Genomic DNA, 20,904 nt, shown 5'->3' on the forward strand with positions numbered 1-20,904 from the left:
GAACATGTGAGGTCATCTCCTCCCTAAAAAGGTGTCTGATGTGAATTTTAAAATTTTCTCAGAGAATTGAATCTTCAAACAAATTTCAGGCTTGCAGCCAATCATTGTTTAACTCATTGCATGATATTTTATAGGGCACTAGTCACCTTCAGGAGAGCCACCAAAGACTGATGAATGCATTCTCTGTTCCATCCCATATTCCAGGCATGTGTCAGAATTCAAGTTGACAGTTGCAGCACTCCTCTCTTCTGTATCATGGTGCTGGGTTGATGGACTGACTTCAACCAAGTTCAATTGGCAAAATTTGATCATGTGTTGCCACAGCAGTCACCACAAGAGGTAAATGCATGACATTCCACTGTCTGTTTCAAGGAGAAAAATTTGTACAATGCAATGCTGACTGTATTATGCAAGGAACTACTTTTGCTCCCGCACCTCTTTTTTTTTTTTTTTTTTTGTGTGTTTGGTCATTGCGGACGTCGCAAGACATCCTGTTCAAGTTCGATGGTTGATCCTTCCACTCAGTTTTTTATTACAAAGGCCAACCGGCTCTCTGACCGAACACGCTGAGCTACCGTGCCAGCGCACCTAGAGCACCACTTGTAATTAGTTTTGTGAGTGGTGATGAAGAAGTTGTACAACACCTCCCGGGGTGGATGCTGCACAAGAAATATGAAGGGGAAACTTGCTGTGCTCTCCTGGAAGCTCCTCCTCAATGTAGTAATGATTGCAGAAAGGGTTGCACTAAAAAATCAATGAGAGGACACTGATGTTGTGGTAGTGAAGGCTGACAAAGGTAATGCAACCATTTTGTTACCTCATAATGTGTATGATAAGTTGTATGGTCTGCTAAGCGACTCTACCTATATGACAGTTGATTATGACCCTACAGGGAGTGTGCAACGGAAAACTTCTGCACTATTGCATTCCTTCTCCTTACCTTGAGAGATCATCAAGACATAAAGAACACGTGCTTGCGTACCACCATGACTGTATGGCCTTCCAAAAATTTACACACAAAGTGTTCCATTATGTCCAGTAGTGAGCAATAAAGGAGCACCTACATATGATTTAGCCAAACATCTCACTTCCTTGCTGAGACAGTTTGTGGGAAAATGCCAACATCACATCCACAGCTCATCTGACTTTATCAATATACTGGGGGCTCACCATCTAAGCAGTTCTCACAATTTGGCTAGCATGTATATGGTATCACTTGTTACAAGGCTCCCTCGCGCAGATTCTTTGACACTAATTGGGAAAAACTTTCAGGCAGCATCATTGCTTTGATATGGCATGTTCTGGCCTCAGCCTATTTTATGTTCAACCAACATTATTTTGAACAGACTGACGGCATTGCCAGTGGCAGCCCACTGTCTCTCATTGTAGTCAACCATTTTATGGAGGATTCTGGGTAGAGAGCGCTTGAATCAGCTGCCCTTAAACCAACTTTCTTTTGGAGGTATGTGGACGATACTTTCATAGTGGACTCGTGGAAAAGAAACTGATAAGAGTTTCTTCACAACCTCATCTGTATTCACGACAACATTCGCTTCTCCCTGGAAATAGAGAAAGATGGTTGTCTGCCTTTCTTGGATGTTTTGGTTACATGAAAGAATAATGGCTCTGGAGCATTCATTTTATTGTAAACCCACTCACACTGATTTCTATTTGCAAAAACAAAGTTCTCATCACCTGTCACAAACTATCATCATGCTTAAAACACTCATACACAGAGATCACACTGTCTCAGATCTAGATAGTTTGCCTAAAGAGCTTGTTCAGTTAAAGACAGTGTTTAGAAGAAATGTATGTTCCACCCAGCAGATTAACAGGGCACTGTCAGTTAAAATTAAGACTCAGGAAGTGGATAAAGAGGAAAATATGCCACCAAAATCTTTCACTTTTCTTCCTTTTGTGGGCAACATTTTGTTTGAAATAACAAGAATTCTCTGTAAATTTCAAATGAAAGTGATTTTCCACCCACCATCTAAGATTGCAGACCTTTTAGGATCTGTGAAGGACAACTTGTTATTGCAAAAGGCTGGAATTTTCAAAATACCTGGTCACTGTGGTATGGCTTACATAGAACACACCATATGCACTGTGAAACAATGGTGCACTGAGGAAGAACATTTCACTTTCACAACCAAGCAAATCCACTATTGCCAACCACTCTATATCTACTGGACATTCCATGGAGTACGATAGATTGATTCTGAGCACAGCAACATCTTTTTGGTACTCCATTATTAAACAATCTATGGAAATACACCTGGTGGAAAATCTGATGAACCATGATAGCAGCTACCAGTTGGATAGTGCACGGAACCCTTCATCTCCACAATTTGTTCTAATCAAAGACAATAGAGTGCGCGAATGGCTGAGGCAAATAGTAAAACAGTGCACCGCTGACCTCTGTGGTTCCACCAGCAAGGGTGATCCATCTGTCAATTTGAATTTTGATGCACATGCAGAATACTCACAGCATAATGCGGACTGGAGTACACCTTCGTTAGTCTTCGATGGCTTACCTGAAGATGACTGGCAGGTGCCCAGACAAAATATCATGTTATGAATTAAATGACAACCAACTGCCAGCCCAAAATATGTTTGAACCATCAATTTGCCATGAAAATTTTAAAATTCATAATATGTAATGTATTGACAGAGCACTGTTACATTCTTAGTCACAACAAAGTCGAAAGCATCGGGTTGGACGTTCCCTCACTGAAAATGTACACAGTAATCAGTTAGAAAGTACAAGCCACTAAATAATTGTGTACAGTCTGCTCTCCTATAGAGCAATTATCAAGCTAGCACTGCTTTAATTCAAAAATCAAACTCTTAGCATTAATGAGATAAAAATATTTAAAATTGTAAGATAGAGTTGAATTCCACAGTCTTGTTGCTTTATGTTCAGTATTTTCTAACTGTACTCTAACATCAAATATTTCATGCATTACAGCATATTAGTCTCAAAACTTATATTTTATTTCTTGTTAATAGTGAATTTGTCACTAGAAGTGTTCTCAATAAATCACACTCTGACATCATTATACTGCACTGTGCAACAGAATTAAAGGATCACTTTTTTGAAACCCAATAACTGTCTCCCATTGAAATGCATAAGTTTGAAATTTGGCTCAGAGGTGCCTACAACTTTCCATTGCAATGGTGCAAAAGTGTGGTGCCCTGTGACGTCACTCTTCAAATCAGCAATGCCTTAAACAGTGAGGTGTCAACTCAGGCAAAAAGAAGTCCACTGCTCAAAAAGTCATGAGAGCTTAAGGTGGGTTAATAACATAACATTGGCACCAAATTTCACCAAAATTCTGCCCTAAGCCACTATGGACATGCCACATGATGTGAAGGTTGTCACAGTCCCTCTTACCCAGATTTCACCCATTACATATGTACCTGCAGAAATTTAAACACCAAATCAGTGTGGTGGCTGCTCTAGCACCTGAGGGTTAGGCAAAACCTTCAGCACTTGTTGGCTGGGTTTGTTTACCTTCAGGTGCCAGGATAATTTGGTGCTGAAGTTTCTGAGAGGTACATTTGTAACATGCTCAACAAAGTTGCAAAATTGGGGGACTTAGAGGGACCCTTTGCTGTCTTATTCATGCACATGTTAACGTTGCACTTCTGTCTGATCGCATCACTGGAGGGCAGAAAACACGAAGGTTGAAACAGCATAAGTACCCTTTCCTGCCTCAGGTTATGTTCAAATTTCGTTGAACAGTTCTGAATTGTTCCTAGTGGTTTCAACCTACTGCAGTCGCGCTACACTCAAAAGGGGTGCAATTACGCTCAATAGGGATGCGCATCCACAGTGTCCTTACGGAAGGGTTTAAAAATCTGAGGTTGTTAGCAATGTGGAAAGTTGTCAAGAACATCTTCCTGTTGCTCACTGGACTGCAAACTGTCATTTTCAATTGCAAAATGTGTTGGAGTCAACAAACCAGGAAAAGAAAAGGTATCGTTGACACACCTTATGGCACCTCCTAAGGCCTTTTTGTGTCGATTCTGGGCAGCAGTGCATCTGAAATGGCTTCCTTGTCTACCCAAAACCATGTGAATTTAACACTGTGTATTGCAGTTCTGACTTGCATCACAGAGATGTCAAAAGAAGGGGTGAAATCTGGGTAAGAGGGCTGTGACAACCTTCTCATCATGTGATGTGTCCACAGTGGTGTTGGGCAGAATTGTGGTGAAATTTGGTGCCAACAGGATGTCATTACCCACATTACAGCTCATATGAATTTCTGAGCTGTGACCACCCCCTCCCCCCTCCCTCCTACCTCTCTCCCTCTCCCCCCTTTCCCCTCTCTCCTTCCATGTGTCAACACCTTGCTGTTTGAAGCGTCCTCAATCCTGAGGGTGACATCACAGGGTGCCAAACTATTGCACCATTACAGAGGAAGGTCGTACGCACCTTTGAGGTAAATTTCAAATTTATGCATTACAATGGGAGACAATTAGTAGGCTCCAAAAATGTGATCCTTTAATTTTGTTGTACAATTTACATATTCTATCTGCACCACATTCACAGCACTTGAATTTAATCTGTCTAAATGAGGAAACAATAACTACAAGAACAATTAGTAACATAAATGCTCACCTGACAGGACAAGTATGTAAAGCAAGTTCTTTGTCCACAGTCCCTGTTGCAGCATTCAGCACTTGCACCAGTCCTCCGGCAGTACCCACAGCAAGTAAAGGCTGATATTTCTGCCAGTTTCTTGTAGTCAATGGAGGACACATGCGGAGAGATGTCACAGGAGAGGCAAGTGAAGGCAGTAGACCAACAGCAACAATTCGCAACGGTGGAGCTGCTGCTACAGAGTCCTATGAAAGTGAATTAAAATCGGGTGAAGTAAACTTTAATTAAATGACTATAAAAGTTTCATTACTATTATTTCACTGACATATGAACTATCATATTTTAAGCCTGTTAAATTTATTAAATAATGAAATAGGCACTTGCAGAAAAGAAGCACACTGATGTTTCATTTCCCAATGAATGAAATTTCACACGAAATTTTGTTTCTTTTGAATCTACATGTTCAGTTAAGTTTTATAATAAGGCAACAACAGATAATGTCATTAAAATAAAACAAACACTGTGTTTCCAAACTTGATAATTACATGGGTAAGCCAAACTACAAATCCAAAGGTGCTGGATTTGATCTCTAGTTGGTACTAGGATTTTTTCAGAGAATTTATATATTTTTATCTGTCTTAAGGCTTGTAGATATGGATTCGGCATCAAACTATGAGTCCTCCTGTAATGGGATGAGTTAAATGATTTTTCAGGCCAGACAAAGACAGGAGAGTAACAAGTTTCAATAGAATCCTTAAGGCTTGTAGATATGGATTCAACATCAAACTGTGAGTCCTCCTGTAATGGGACGAGTTAAATGATTTTTCAGGTCACACAAGGACAATAGAATAACAAGTTTCAATAGGACCACTCTTCGCAAAAACACTTTGGTGTTAAAACCCATCGTAAATTTTATAACAGCTTTGTTAACTAACATTGGTAACAATGTTTTTTGTTGTTTATACCATGAATAAAGTTGATTAGTAAACAGAACACTGTTAAACACATTAATGGAACTGTCTGGACTTGAAGAACATGTGGGGTGGACAGTGATGGCGAGACAGGGAGGAGGGGCCTTCTCTTTGTAATCTACAAGATAGTCACTAAAATTATTACCAATGCATAGAAAGAAAAAATATATTAATGGCAATAAGGCAAAGAAACAAGTTGGCTTTAGCAGTGGAAATAACGCAACAGTCCATTTGCATGTCACAAACAAAATCAGATTTTGAGAAAGCTTTTGACTTGGTTGCAGCCAAACCTGTACTAATACCTCTCGAGACACAGGGCACTGGTTGATTTACATCAGTACAGTGAAGAATGTATAAAACAACCTACATCGCAATGGTTATTTTATTTAAAATGACCAGTTTCGGTGTAGTCTTCAGAATAGCACTGTGACGAATAGAAATCATGCTACTTATATAAAGAAGTCAGTGATTAAAATAAAATAATTTATACTTATTAAAATCAATGAGTTGTTACCCATTAGCTGAAGTTGACAATGTCCAGAACAGTCAGTAGACCTCAGTCACTGAAACTGCTGCTGTTGGCAAGGCAGCATTGCATTATACAGATCTGGTGAGGGCGTGTTTGTGCTGTATGATGTTAGTGTCAGCCAATGAGCAACGATCTGTATAAATTACATATAATTTTAAAATACAGTTTATCTAAAAGTGAATAATTATAAAAAGTAGTGACTATAGGGCAGAACAGATGGTTAAATATACTGAGCAACTGCAAAAAGATTATTTAAAAATTATATCTTTTATTTCTAGTAGTACCATCTGGTGGAAATAACTTATTTAACCAGTGTAATATATTCGTAACATCAGTTATTTAATGAACAGAATGTGCGTATAGAATAAACAAATGGATTTATGTAAAATAATTATCCTTTATGATAATTAAACAGTAATTACTTTGTATTCTGGATAATATGAAATTTAGAAGAACATTGGCGCACCCTTCTGGCCTGAACTTACCTTTGACATCTGCTGGCCATCTTACTATGATGTCTCCATGGCAATGCCATACATAGACAGCAAGTTCAGGCCAGAAGAGTGTGCCAACATTCTTCTAAATTTGATATTATTCAGTACACAGTGTAATTACTGTATAATTATCATAGATGATAATTACTTTACATAAATCCATTTGTTTATTCTATATACACAGTCTACTGACCAAATAGCTGATGCTATGGATATATTATACTGGTTGCATGAATTATTTTCACCACGTGGTACTACAAGAAATAAGGGGTATCATTTTTAAATAATCTTACTTACAATTTTTAACAATCTGTTCTACCCTATAGACACTACTTTTTTATAATTATTCACTTTTAAATAAACTGTACCTTCATAATTCATGTAAATCGTTCCTCACTGGCTGATGTTGACGTCATACAGCACAACCACACCCTGACCAGATCTATACAACTCAATGCTGCCTAGCCAACACCAGCAGTTTCAGCAACTACAGTCTACTAACTGTTCTGGACATCATCAACTTCAGCTGATGGCTGACAAAACTTTGATTTTAGTAAGTACAAATTATCTTTTTTTTAAGTCACTGACTTCTCTATGCAACTAGCATGATTTCTACCATTCACAGTGCTATTCTGAAGATGGCCTATGACTAGATCAAAACCGGTCACTTTAAATAATAACCATCACGATCTAGAATGTTTTTCACTAATTTTATTTTAATATTTGTTTCAAATGCAGATAAACAAATGGAAGAAATTTATACAGAACTTTCAAAAGCAGATCTGAAAATGAACTATAAAAAAGACTAAATAGTATACAGAGGGAACACTGTAAAGAAAATTCTACAATTTAACAACAAATCATGATGGGTTTTTGCATTTAGGGTAATTTGAGATGACAAAAGAAATAAACTGAAGTGTCAAAATGGCCTGAAGAGCTTCTGATACACGAAATAGAGTTTTCGAAATAAAACTTCTAATGCCTGAAAAGGAAAGCTTAAAATCAATGTGTATTGCTACTTCTAGCTTGGACTTTTATTGTGAAAACCATTAGAAAACTGAGGTTGTTCAGTAGGCATCAGAAAGTTGCACATTTGACATTACTATGAGAGACAGCAAAACAAACAAATGGACCAGGGAACACACTGAAATGGTGGGACATGCAGACTGATGAATGGGTGGTACACGGACTCCTAATAGGAGGAGAATGCCCAATATTAGAAAATAAGCAGAGCATCACAGATGTGCACTGTTGAAGATCATAATTCATGGTGAAGAAATCTGGTGGAGGTATTTTGCCACCAGTGGACATCATATGGCTGTTGATTAATACTAATGCACTGTGTACTTTATATTTTGAGGCTTTTCTGAAGAACAAGTGTGTCTGTAGCTTGTCTTCTGCTGGACACAAGTAAGAATTAAATTGGATGCTGCCCATCCACAAGAAGATGCACATTACTTCTCAGAAGACACCATGAGATCTTGTATGTAATGGCTTAAGAGTAGATTAATAACAATAAACACCTAGCAGACACAAAGCAAAATTTAATGGCCCCATGAAGCAAAATGAGTGACTCTGTCACATGCAGACTGAGCTGGTGCACTCTCAAGGAGCAAAAACAATCTCTTTAACAGCTTCCCATAATGCTTCATCTCGACAGCCTCCTGTAATATCATCAAGAGATTTCAGTAGTACGCTCCATTGATGGTTTGCCACCCACAAGTATAATCTGCTAGCAATGCACAATGGTAGTCTCAAAAAACATGTGGCATCGCCTTGCCAGATGATGTTTCAGTCTTTGCCTTTTTTGGCAAAGCTGCATCCACATTTCCACTGCTTTCTTTGCTCCTTTGTCTTGATGTCGCAGTGATACACCCAGCACTCACCCGTGGTGATTAGCCAATAGTAGAAGTCACATGGATTTGCCTAACACAGCTGCAGCAGTTCCACTACTACCTCAGTTCAGTAGGCTTTTTAAATGGGTGTTATCAGGAAATCAGTGGGTGGCAGCCTATGACATGTTCAAAATGTCATGAAAGATGTTAAAAATTGATCCATAATTGATTTTTCTGCTATTACCTCAGTTGTGATTCACTGGTCTTTGAGCATGGGGGCCTTCACAAAGGATTGGTCTGCCACTTGATTTCTCATCATTCAGACTTGTTTCAACTAACTGAGAGAAGGCTCTTTCAGTGAGATGAAACAAACCTGTGTCATATGAGGGTGCACTGTTATCATACATTTATACTAACTCAGAACGAATTTTTCCTGTGTTGTTACTCTTCAAATGTCGGAAATGAATTACGACACGATACTTGACTTTATCAATGGGCTGCATTGTTTTGTTTTGTGTCCTCTTATGGCATGCTTCGGTACAGTGGCTACAGACATTTACCTCCAAACAAACAAAAAATTACATAACTTTACTTTTCTAGGTGATAGTTAAAGCTGTACAACCATCCCCTCGTATTCTGTTAAGGAAAACCATTGGAAGCTGTTGTTCTCTTGTGTGTTGCATATTGAAAACATAGTTCATTTTACTGTCATCTTGGTGTCTCTTCTCGCTTGTGCTGGGAATTTCTTTTACTGATCACAGCAAATCAACAATCTAATAGTCAGCAAAAATACGAGTATTAATAGTGCTGATCAAATTCTTTGTTCTATGTGACACTCATATTTTGTTTGACTATTTCCAACGCATCGCTAAATCTCACAGATCAACATCTTGTCAGCAGACTTCCCACCTTAAAGCTTGCATGGTATTTACTGCAGCCTTCCTTTAACATAACTGATGGTTTCACCTGTGAATGGGTTGAATTCCCATTACCCCCCATTTGGTGCATTCACATTAATGTTACCCAAGACAGCAAGGTGAAAGGGAATTAGGTCTTCTGCAAATTTTTCAAAAATATAATAATAATAAAACAGAGATAGTATCGTATGCAAAGTGAATTTTGATGAGGTTACTTCTCGTAATCTGAATCCATTTGATTTCTCAAAAGCTGAATGCATCTGTATTCAATATGCTTTTTAATACCCCAAAAAGTTATCACATATTTCAACAATGAAATGTCTTGACACCTATCAGCAGAGGTTGTGGTGTTTTCACAAACTGTATAGTACAATATTCTTCGTAGGCTACAAATGAAGAAACACATCTTACAAATCTAGCTACACACACTGTACAGTAGTTCTTCCCAATATTTGGTATATTTCTTGCATGTTCCCAACTGTTCAACAAGATACTGTTTTTATCGCAGTACCTTCGGAAATGCAGCAACGGCAACAACAACCACAATGTAATAACAATAATTATTATTATAAATCTTGTTAAATTGGTAATGAGATGGTAACCTGGAAGGTCTCCAGTTTGTGAATCTTTTGGCAGTAGGTATGTGATACTTTGTGCAAGGAAGTGAAATACCTTTCTTGACTTCCACTGGTATCATTCATTCGTTCTTTCAGCTTCTGATATAATTCACTAAAGTTTCAACAGAAATTCTTAGCTTTCTGGTCCTGATGATATCTACTTAGGCTAGGTCTTTAAATGTGAATTCATTCAACTTGAATGCCTATGGACATTTACCTTAAATTAATTCACATCACTTACTTACATTAAGCGCTATGAGTTGGAACAGCATTGCATTTTATCAATTTTGGACCTACAATTGTATCCAGAGTTATTTTCAGCTAAGAATAATTTATTTTTATCATACATTTTTGTAAATATCATGTATAATATCATTTTGGTTAACAGCCAACACAAGAAATCACATGAAAGGATTTAAGTAGATGTTGTGGAAACCAGAGTACTTGAAGTTCAATCTACAAGTTCCGAAATATCATGCACAATTTTAAATGAAGCTATTTGTTACTAAATGTGCTATGCGTATATACATTTACATGATGTTCTGTACTGATTTTCTCTGAGAGTATTCTCACTTCAAAAAGAAGGTAAGTGATTTCCTTTCTCCATCATTAGTACAGCTCAAATGGGGAACTGAGGACAAAACCGGCATTAACATCTTTCTGAATCCTTTAAAGAAGTTGAAATTATTCAAAAAAAACAAACACAAACAAAAAAATTTGTATTAAGAAAACTATAAAGGGCAAGTCAAAAAGGACTTTACAACTTTGGAATGACAGAAATTTAGTGAGATAACTTACAGAATTGGTAGATGTCTCATTTTGTAGCAAACAATCTCAAGCTTCACGTAAAACTGTCAAGAGCTCTTTTGGTTCGATGTGACCACCATTTGTGATGCAGCCAACATCCCACCGATAATCAGTTTCTTCCCATACTTGTTGCAGCAAATAGGGCATAACTTGTGCAAAGGCAGTGTAGATTCAATATTTCAGGTCAGCTAAATCATTTGGTAGGGGAGGAACACAAACACAGTCTTTAATAAGAAATCCAGTGGTGTCAAGTCTGAGAATGAGGTGGCCATTCGATTTGCCCTTAGTGGCCAACCCACCTGTGCAGTCGTAAAGAATCGAACGTGCACTGACCAACGCAGCACCACAAAATGGCATCAAGAAGGCTCTGAACCTCACACCAATGGAAAGAGCAAGCAGTGCCACTTCTCCAGGAAAACAGAGTTCAGTGCCCTCTGTCAACGCTGATTTAACCAGCCGCCCACCGTTGGTCGGCCCTAGTTTGGTTGCAGACTTGGAGAGCATCAGTACTGAGTAACATGAAGATGTTACTTAGCCTGCGTCCTGTGAGTAGTAATAAAGAGTGAAATACTTGTATGTGGGAGGCACAGGAAGCATAGGAATCAAATTAAGTTATGTTTATTTTATTTACAGAAATAAAGTTTTCTATTAATTATAAAGTGTTTTGTACAGATGATTTTGTAGTCCTGCCACCGGCCATCGCAACTTCCCACCTTTTACATCTATAGCTATACTCTGCAAACCACTGTGAGGTGCACGGCAGAGGGTATGCCCCATTGTACCAGTTATTAGGGTTTCTTCCTATTCCATTCAAGTATGGAGTGCAGGAAGAATGATTGATTGTCTCTGTTCGTGCAGTAATTATTCTAATTTTATATTCACGATCCCTATGTGAGTGACATATAGGAGGTTGTAGTACATTCCTAGAGTAATATTTAAAGCCGGTTCTTGAAAAACTTTGTTAATAGACTTTCTCAGGATAGTTTACGTCTAGCTTTAAGAGTCTTCCAATTCAGCTCCTTCAATATCTTTGTGACACTCTCCCACTAACTAAACAAACCTGTAACCATTCTTGCTGTCATCCTCTGAATATGTTCAACACATGAAATGGTCACATGAGTGATTTGTAAGAAATCTCCTTTGTTGATTAATTGCTCTTCCCCGGTATTCTACCAACATCTGCTTTACCCACAACTGAACCTATGTGATCATTCCATTCCATATCCCTACAAAGTGTTATACCCATGTATTTGTTTGAGATTGCATCAGTGACTCATTGATTTTATAGTCATAGGATACTACATTTTTTGTTTTGTTTTGTGAAGTGCAAAATTTTTCATTTCTGAACATTTAAAATAAATTGTCAATCTTCGCAACACTTTGAAATCTTATCAAGATCTGATTGAATATGTATGCAGCTTCTTTCAGATAGTACTTCATTACAGATAACTGAAACATCTGCAAATAGCCTGATTTTACTGTTAACACTGTCTGCAAGGTCATTAATGTACAACATGAACAGCAAGAGTCCCAACACATTCCCTGGTGCACAACCGAAGTTACTTCTAAATCTGACAATGACTCTCCATCCAAGATAACATGTTGCATCCTCCCTACCAAAAAGTCCTCAACCCAGACACAAATTTCACTTGATACCCCATATGATCATACTTTTGACAATAAGCATAGGTGTGGTACTGAGTAAAATGCTTTTCAGAAATCGAGAAATACAGTGTCTAACTGACTGCCTTGATCCAAAGCTTTCAGTACGTAATGTGAGAAAAGTGCAAGTTGGGTTCCATATGATCGACGTTTTCGGAATCCATGCTGGTTGGCTTTGAGGAGATCATTCTGTTCAAGATATCTCATTATGTTTGAACTCAGAATATGTTCTACAATTCTACAACAAATCTGTCAAGGATATTAGACGGCAGTTTTGTGGATCACTTCTACTACCGTTCTTGCAGACGGGTGTGACCCATGCCTTTTTTCAAGAAATGGGCACAGTTTTTGTTTGTGGGACTTACAATAGATTACAGTTAGAAGAGGAGCTAACTCAGCCACAAATTCAGTATAGAATCTGACAAGGACTCCATCGGTCCATGGAGCTTTGTTCAACTTTAATGTTTTCAGCTGTTTCTTATTTCAATTGTTTTTTTCAGTGGTACAAGAAATAAATTAAGACAGTTCTCCTGGAATTTCCTTTTTAAAGGAACATTTGAAAATGGAGTTGAGCATTTCAGCTTTTGCTTCACTGCCCTTAATTACCAGGCACTGGACACTTACTTTGGTGCAATTAACAACATTTACATATGACCAGAATTTCTTTGAGTTTTGAGAAATATCATTTGATAAGTTTTGCTATGGTAGTCCTTGAAGGCATCACACTTTGCTCTCTTGATAGCCAAATGTGTTTCATTCATTATCTCCATCTATAGCCCTACACTTTTCTTTTACATCAATTATGCAGCAATCTCTGGTTCTTTAGAAGTTTCTTTACAGTGACTGTATATCACAGAGGTTTCCTCCCAACTCTTCTGCTGGGTACATCGAGTGTGTGGTCAACTATTATTTTAAATTTGAGCCAGAGTTCGTCTACATGCTCCTGACCTGTGCTGAAAATTTCAAGTTCCTGATTGAGATATGACACTACTGATTCTTTATCTAGTTTACTGAACATATACATCTTTCTGCTTGTTTTATTTGTCCTTTGTACTTTGGAAATCATTGTTACCACAACCACATCATGGTCACCAACACCAGTTTCGACGTGGACATCCTCAAATAGGTCTGCTCTATTTGCTGCCATTAGATCCAATATATTTCGAACACAAAAGAGGTTCCTAGACATCTGCTCTAGGCAGTTTTCAGAGAAAGGATTTTGTAAAGTTTTACAGGATGTCTTATCATGCCCACCATTAACAAAATTGTAATTTTTTCCAGTTAGTTGTTGGATGATTAAAGTCTCCACCAATGATTTTTTCTCTAAAGTTTTCTGTTACATCATGAGATGAGTGTGATGGGTGATAGAAGGATCCAATTATCATTTTATGCCCATCATCAATACTGAAGAATCTTGCCCAAACAATCTCACATGCAGCTTCAATTTCTATCTCTGTGGATTTGAGTTTCTTGTCTACTGTGACAAATGCACCACATTTCCAATTTGCCTACTCTTTCAATATACACTTAAATTTTCCTAAAAAATCTCACTGTTATCTATTTCAGGTTTCAACCAGCTTTCTGTACCTAGTATTATGTGAGCTTCACTGCTTTTCAAGAGAGCTCCAAACTCAGGCACTTTGTTGCAAATCTGTTGGCAGCTTAGCATCAGGATTTTAATACTCTCACCTATGGGTGGCATTTCTTTTGGTCTTATACCGATACTTCTGGGTTTCCTACAGCTATTGTTATCTTTGGAAAGAGGTTCACCTAAGCTAAAAAAAAATAATAAAAAAAAAAAAAACAACAGCAACAACAACAACCCCTTGTGAGCACCCCACACACAGTCAGCTACCTAAGTAGCAGCCTCTGATGTGCTGATGTATAATGCACACCTGACCCTTTAATGGGGCCCCTACAGTTCTCAACCACAGGGTACAAGCCCAGGAAGTCGTAGCCTAGCATGCAACAGAACTTTCAAAGTCTCTGGTTCAGTCCTTCTACTCGACGGAGAACTGGGGACGATGCTGCAAATTGTGAGCTTCATTGAAACTCCATGCGCAAAGATGATCTTCTCAGCCTTCTCTGCCAGTCCCTGGAATGACCCAAGAGTGACCTCAAACCCGAAATGACAGGCATCGTTTGTTCCAACGTGCACCTGGTGACCTTTCCCATCCTTTGCTGCCATTCCCCAAAAGGGTACCATCATTACCCGTATGTCTGAACTATTGGTGATTATTAGGCCCCTGCCAGCCGATGTGGCCGAGCAGTTCTAGGCGCTTCAGTCTGGAACCGCGCGACTGCCGCGGTCGCAGGTTCGAATCCTGCCTCGGGCATGGATGTGTGTGATGTCCTTGGGTGAGTTAGGTTTAAGTAGTTCTAAGTTATAGGGGACTGATGACCTCAGATGTTAAGTCCCATAGAGCTCAGAGCCATTTGAACCATTTTTTAATAGGCCCCTAACCTTTTCCGTTTATCTCTTCCTGACACTGTACAAAACAAGTTCCTCCAAAAAGAGGTGAAGTGAATTCCACTGGCTCAGTTTCAGTTAAAGACAGCACTTCAAACATGTTGGTTAGGGGGACCTGTAGAACACCCTGAGTCCCCCCTGGTCCCCGTCCATCCTGAAGAGGACACCTAGATCTACCATTGACACACCACTCATGGCCAAGTGGATGAGTAATAACAGACACTGTACTTTCTGCAGAGGAGACAGGATCCACAAGAGAGGATATACGTGAGGTACCTCTGGTACAGGTATCACAGGCACACTACTCTCAGGAGCTCTTCAAACACACCAATTCACAGCAGCTGCCAGTAACCTGACTGTAGTCAGGGTGATTTTTAGCCCTTACAAATGTCAACCAATTCCTCCTATGTTGAAGAACAGCATTCACAGTGGGTCTGTATTTTGGCTGGTGCAATGTATTTATAAGGCAGTGAACAAATAACTTTAAATTAAGCCCACTGATTATCTTTTAACCTGTTGAGCTAAAAAGTTGCCAATTCCCTATTAGAATTGAAGCGAATACATAAAATGAGATTTTTTTTTTATTAATTCAACACAAAAACCTGGGGTAAAAACTACTAGTTTCCTAAAACATTTTGAGGTTAATTATAGTTCTAAACAAAGTTGAAAACAGAATTAATTTATGATAAATGCAGTAATATGTTGGGCAACTCCTCTTTAAGGGAAACCTAGATGTAACATAATAAGTTAGAAAATCTGCTACAGTAACTAAATCACAAACGGTAATTTGCTACAAACTGCTCATAGATTATGCAAAGGACAATGGTAGCTTACAAAAATTCCTTTTATTTGTCATCACTGACTGCACAGTAGTCAAAACAACATCTGGTGACAAGGATTCCAGAAGCAATGACACCTTCATTCTACACCACTCCGTCACAGCTCATCACTTATATTTCTCTCCTTTCTTTCAGAGGTGTGTTACTGCTAAATGGATTCTTTTTTTGCAGAATAACCACAACACTTTCATTAACTGTGTATATTTACTTTGTTGCAGTGCTCCTATCATTAAAATGGCCTCTAACCCACCTCCTCCGACACCAGTGCCTACACCACCAGCTGTTGCTGGCTTTGATCTAATGCACTTTATTCAGTTTCAGAAAAATCAAATGTCACAGTTGATGATAGCAGTCCAGCAGCTCATTAATGTACAAGCTGCTGCTGCATCAACTCCACAACAGTCAGCCACATCCATGGCACCACTTCCATGCATTCCACTGTTCCGAACTTTCAATGACCAGCAAGAGGAGTAGAACGAGTACTAAGCTCAGGTCAATGCTCACTGCACTACATATCAAGTGCAAGGTACTGTGAAACTTCCTTATTTCTTGTCAACGGATGACACAGGAGTTTACTGCCTCACTCAGCACCTTGTTACAACTTCTTTCGATTGCGGAAAAAGCCAGAACAGACATACTGTCAGTGAGTCACTGAACTTCAGGGTTTGACATGACAATGTTGTTTTCAATGTAGCTGTGGACAGTACTATAGTGACACAATGATTGGTGATGCAATTACTTGCAATGTGCCAGACAGCAGGATTCGTGAACAAATTCACAAACATTCTGATTCTACTTTGAAACAAGTGTTACAAATTACTGAACATCAGGACTCGTGTGATAGCACCATGGAAAACTTTTAGGTAGCTCCTGTTCGCAGTGTAATGCAAAGGGGCAAACACGAATGTCACACTGTATTATGATATAGTATTTTAAGTTTAATAATTTCTTTCCTACTTTACATATCTTGAAACTGAAGAAATAAATGTTTATATTATTTGAACAGTAATTCATTCCTGTGCAGGTTGCAAACAAATTCTATTGACAAATTTTTAGTCAGTGATTAGGAATTTACTTAGAGATATGAAGACAGGGACATAACGTCTTTAGTCGTTTATCATAATTGAATTAAATTCGTCTCGCTACTGTGACTGTAGATATACACACAACAAGGTGTCATTTAGGCACAAATCACACATGAAAATTATCACTGAGAATAAATTTTAATTCCCCTCTTATTCCTTCATTGTCAGGATCACCTTGGTATATACTTTGTGTAAGGCTGGATGTTATAATCTTGTATTCTGGCCAACTTGGTCAGTGGGTGTGATACTACTGAATTACTATTTCTGGGAGTCACGTGAAGAACCTAGATTAACACATTTGCATGGCTGCATTTGCTATGTTTGTTTCAGCAATTGCTGAAGTTTAATGTCAAAAGTATTAAACAAGTATGTAAGATAGTCCATGATCCATCACTATACAGTTGATTGTATTTCTGAAAACCAACATTTAGACTACTTAACTTAATGAATAAATAATTGGTTCCATCTGCCACAGTTCCAGAGTCACTACTGATCTAGCTTTGTAATAAACAACTAAAAAACACAAGTTCCTGGTATAAAATTACTCACCATGTTGTTCTAACAAACGCTGAAGATCATTAAATTCCAGTGCTACATTACAAACTGTAATGTTATTTCTCCTCATTGTAATAAGCTTCTGGCTATTATTGACAACATTTTGGAATCAGTTGGTATTACAATAATTTACCACGACATAAAGAAGAAACTATACACTGTATCCATAGCTCAATACACTACAAAATCTGTGCTACCATAAATAAGAAAATTTGCACAGCTGTATTTAATAACAGGTTCTTGTTGCTGTCAAAGAAAATTTGCTGAAATTGATTTTTCCCATTTTATTCTAAAACATATTGTTTCATAATATGCACTTCAAAGTAGTCTCATAATTCAGTAGTAAATGGATAGAAACATACATTTAAAAGAGGTCCAACAAGTTCCTCTAGTGTCTCCTGACGAGGAGAGAGTTTGGATCTTTTCATTTGTTCTCCTGGGCTGGTATTCAATGGAAATGCAATTTCCCCTGCAGCTACTTGCATTTCCAATAACACCACTTTGCCAGTGCTGATGAACAGTGCTTAGAAAAACCAAAATATATTTATTATGTGACAGAAACGGAAAACAAATGTTTATTGTGGCAACAAATGTACTCCAATCTGCTATCAACTTACCAATTCTTCTTTCACAAATTGGGCTTATCGCCATACCAAGAATTTTTGATCCTTTCGAATGCCTTATGACTTCACTTTGACAACGCTGCTCATAAAACATTTCTAAGAATGGATCAGACGCCAAAGCTCCAGTATCTGAAATAAATAACATTTTTCAATATAACAACACTAGCATGTTGCTTGATGAATTTAACAGCAATAATTATAGTGATACAGTATCAGCTTAAATACGTAATGGAAGCAAGCACAATGAAATACTGTGTGAGTGCAATACTCAGCAAAGAGGGGAAACTACACTATAGTCAGGCATGTAGAAATCTGAACTTCATGCTTAACTCCTTCAAGCACAGATATTTTACACAGCACAGGTAGCAGTGTAAACATTTTTCATATTCTGATTTGCTTGTATTCTAACAGAAGAATACTATTCCTTGTAAACATACTTAAAGCACTGATTTTCAGATAAATGTCATCAGAGAATTTTCAACATCTGTAGTTTAATAAATAACCTAGAGAGAGAGAGTCTTTTTCTTGAGTGATCAACAGTAAAGTTCAGTTTTTCATTCATTTAGTAACACATTGTGTTCTATTATGAAGGAAGGTCTGCCATGAGGAGTGGCCGCGCAGTTTGAGGCATCATGTCACGGACTGCGCGGCTCCTCCTGCCAGAGGTTCGAGTCATCCCTCGTGTGTGTGTGTGTGTGTGTGTGTGTGTGTGTGTGTGTGTGTGTGTGTGTGTGTTTTGTCCTTAGCATAAGTTAGTTTAAGTAGTCTGTAAGACTAGGGATCAATGATCTAAGCAGTTTGGTCCTTTAGGAATTCACACACATTTGAACATTTTGAAGGAAGCTCTTCAGGGATGGAGAACAAGTCAAATTACCCATCACAACACACTGCTTCCATTACTTATACTAAGAATCAATTACAACTAGTTCTAATCCACTCACGTTGATAATTGTGAGAATTACTTACACATACATACATACACATCAAGTGTGTCTTAAAAGCTGTCGTGTGCATTACTCTACTGTTTCAACAGGTATTTGCCATTTCTTTTTACAGTGTTTGATGGTGTCAGCCCAAACAAAAACTGATCATCACATATTTCACACACTGATCAGCATTAATGGAAAATATCAGTTTATTTTGCATTACAATCAAAATTATTTTTGAAGGAAATTTACCTACACATTCAATGGCTCAATCCCAAATTAGTCCAGTGTGATATTCAGTTTAAAGCTTTTTATTAACAGGGCCAGTAAAACACAAGGAATAAACAGTGCTCCAGCATTATTACATACATCCCCCTCAGCACCCGCTGCCACACAAGTCAGTCTGACAAAAGTCTTGAATATGATAACTGTAGCATGCTGTATTAGTAGTGTGGCTATGTGGCTGGCTTTTGATAGCTCAATAACATTAGAACTCTGATGTTTGTCAAACATTCGTTTACTATGTCTCCCTTGTCCAGATTGCCCTTTCTAGTGTGGGAGTCCTCGACACACTGCTTATATGCTACCACCACACAGTGTAACTACTCAGCTGCTTCTGGAATGCTGGTTATGCTCCTCATTGTGCTGACTGTTAATACAAATTGTTAAACTGTATATGGAACTAGCTTACTTTAGGGTCACTCTACTGAATGGACACACAAAATTCCAGGCTCTTCTAAAAGTTGCCACACAAATTTTCTCTGCTGTTTTGGCAGATATTTCAGATTTAATGTGATGTCCAGTATCAATAGAAAAAGATGGTTTCTTCCTCATTACAGTGGTCCATAATTAATCTAGTGCAATATTCAGTTCAGCTTATGTCCTCTAGCAGCTGGAGTACAGGTGCATTTTGTGGTCCCTTTTGCTACATACTGTTAAACCAAATATCACACTAGATTAATGTGGGGCCACTCTACTGAATTAGCCCATAATGTTGCACATTAAAAACCATTTTGTTTGAAACAAAAACCGGCTACTGTGTTCTGTTGGCAATGGCTGTCACATACAGCCCATGCTGATAAATATTTGTTTGTGCTTTCTTTCTCCCTACACATAAACTAGTAAAGTTAAAGCTGTTTAATGTGAAAATAAGTGCTCAGCATAATTTATGTCCCTGAATCCAAATATTCTGATACATTATGCGAGTGATCAAGGAGGTACTCTTTTACTTTAGTTTTGAATACATGGTGATTCCTAATGTCCTACCAGATATCTGACAGGAGTTTGTTAGGCTATTTGTACAATGTAGTATAATAATGATTATAGAATCCTCTAGGGTTTCCATCCAGATGGCTGTGTTGAAATTTCGCAACATTTTGATGAGTGTCACACTTGTTGAAACATCACTGAATTTTAAGGTAGCCGCCTGGATCAAAACATAAGAAGATTTCATCAGCAGTATATGCCAGGAAAGTCTACATTCACATACAATAATTATGTGGAATTAATCATCTATATAATGTGATTTTATTAAAAGACAGCTGCATGTCAACCGATTATAGATTAGTAACTATGGCAATGAAATATACTTAGTTTAAAAATATAAATACATAGAGAAGTTTTTTGCACTATTTTGATAACTGCGTCTACAATGGCGCAGTTCCCCGACTAAACATAAACATATTATGGATATTCCAACAGTACATATTGTTTAACTCTCATATTGAGAGTTAAACAAGAAAGGCAAAAAAGGGATCATATAATGAATGTAGTTGACAGTAATGAGCTACAATATGGCAAATATCAAGATACAAGAGAAATGGAAAAAGAGCCAAAGACAAGCTGATGCATGACCCATGCTCAGGTGTCTCAAATGCTAGAGCATTTTACTTACATTGCACTTGAGTTTTCATTGAGTATATAATTTTAACTAAAATGTTTGCAGCAAAACTTCCCTTTTCCTCATAG

The 20,904-nt window shown here is 38.0% G+C and overlaps 1 protein-coding gene across 1 annotated transcript in view; it reads right to left on the minus strand.

The window, feature by feature from the left end:
• Positions 1–20,904, minus strand: part of LOC126252119 (WD repeat-containing protein 11-like) — a 226,656-nt gene that overhangs the window by 89,606 nt on the left and 116,146 nt on the right. The window contains exons 9-11 of the mRNA XM_049952988.1: positions 18,005–18,139; positions 17,750–17,910; positions 4,625–4,851 (exon numbers count right to left, since the gene is read on the minus strand). Of these exons, the coding sequence (XP_049808945.1) occupies positions 4,625–4,851; positions 17,750–17,910; positions 18,005–18,139 (523 nt within the window). The remainder of the gene's footprint in view (positions 1–4,624; positions 4,852–17,749; positions 17,911–18,004; positions 18,140–20,904) is intronic.

This window comes from Schistocerca nitens, chromosome 1 (assembly GCF_023898315.1).
Source record: "Schistocerca nitens isolate TAMUIC-IGC-003100 chromosome 1, iqSchNite1.1, whole genome shotgun sequence".
In the NCBI taxonomy this organism is placed as follows: domain Eukaryota; kingdom Metazoa; phylum Arthropoda; class Insecta; order Orthoptera; family Acrididae; genus Schistocerca; species Schistocerca nitens.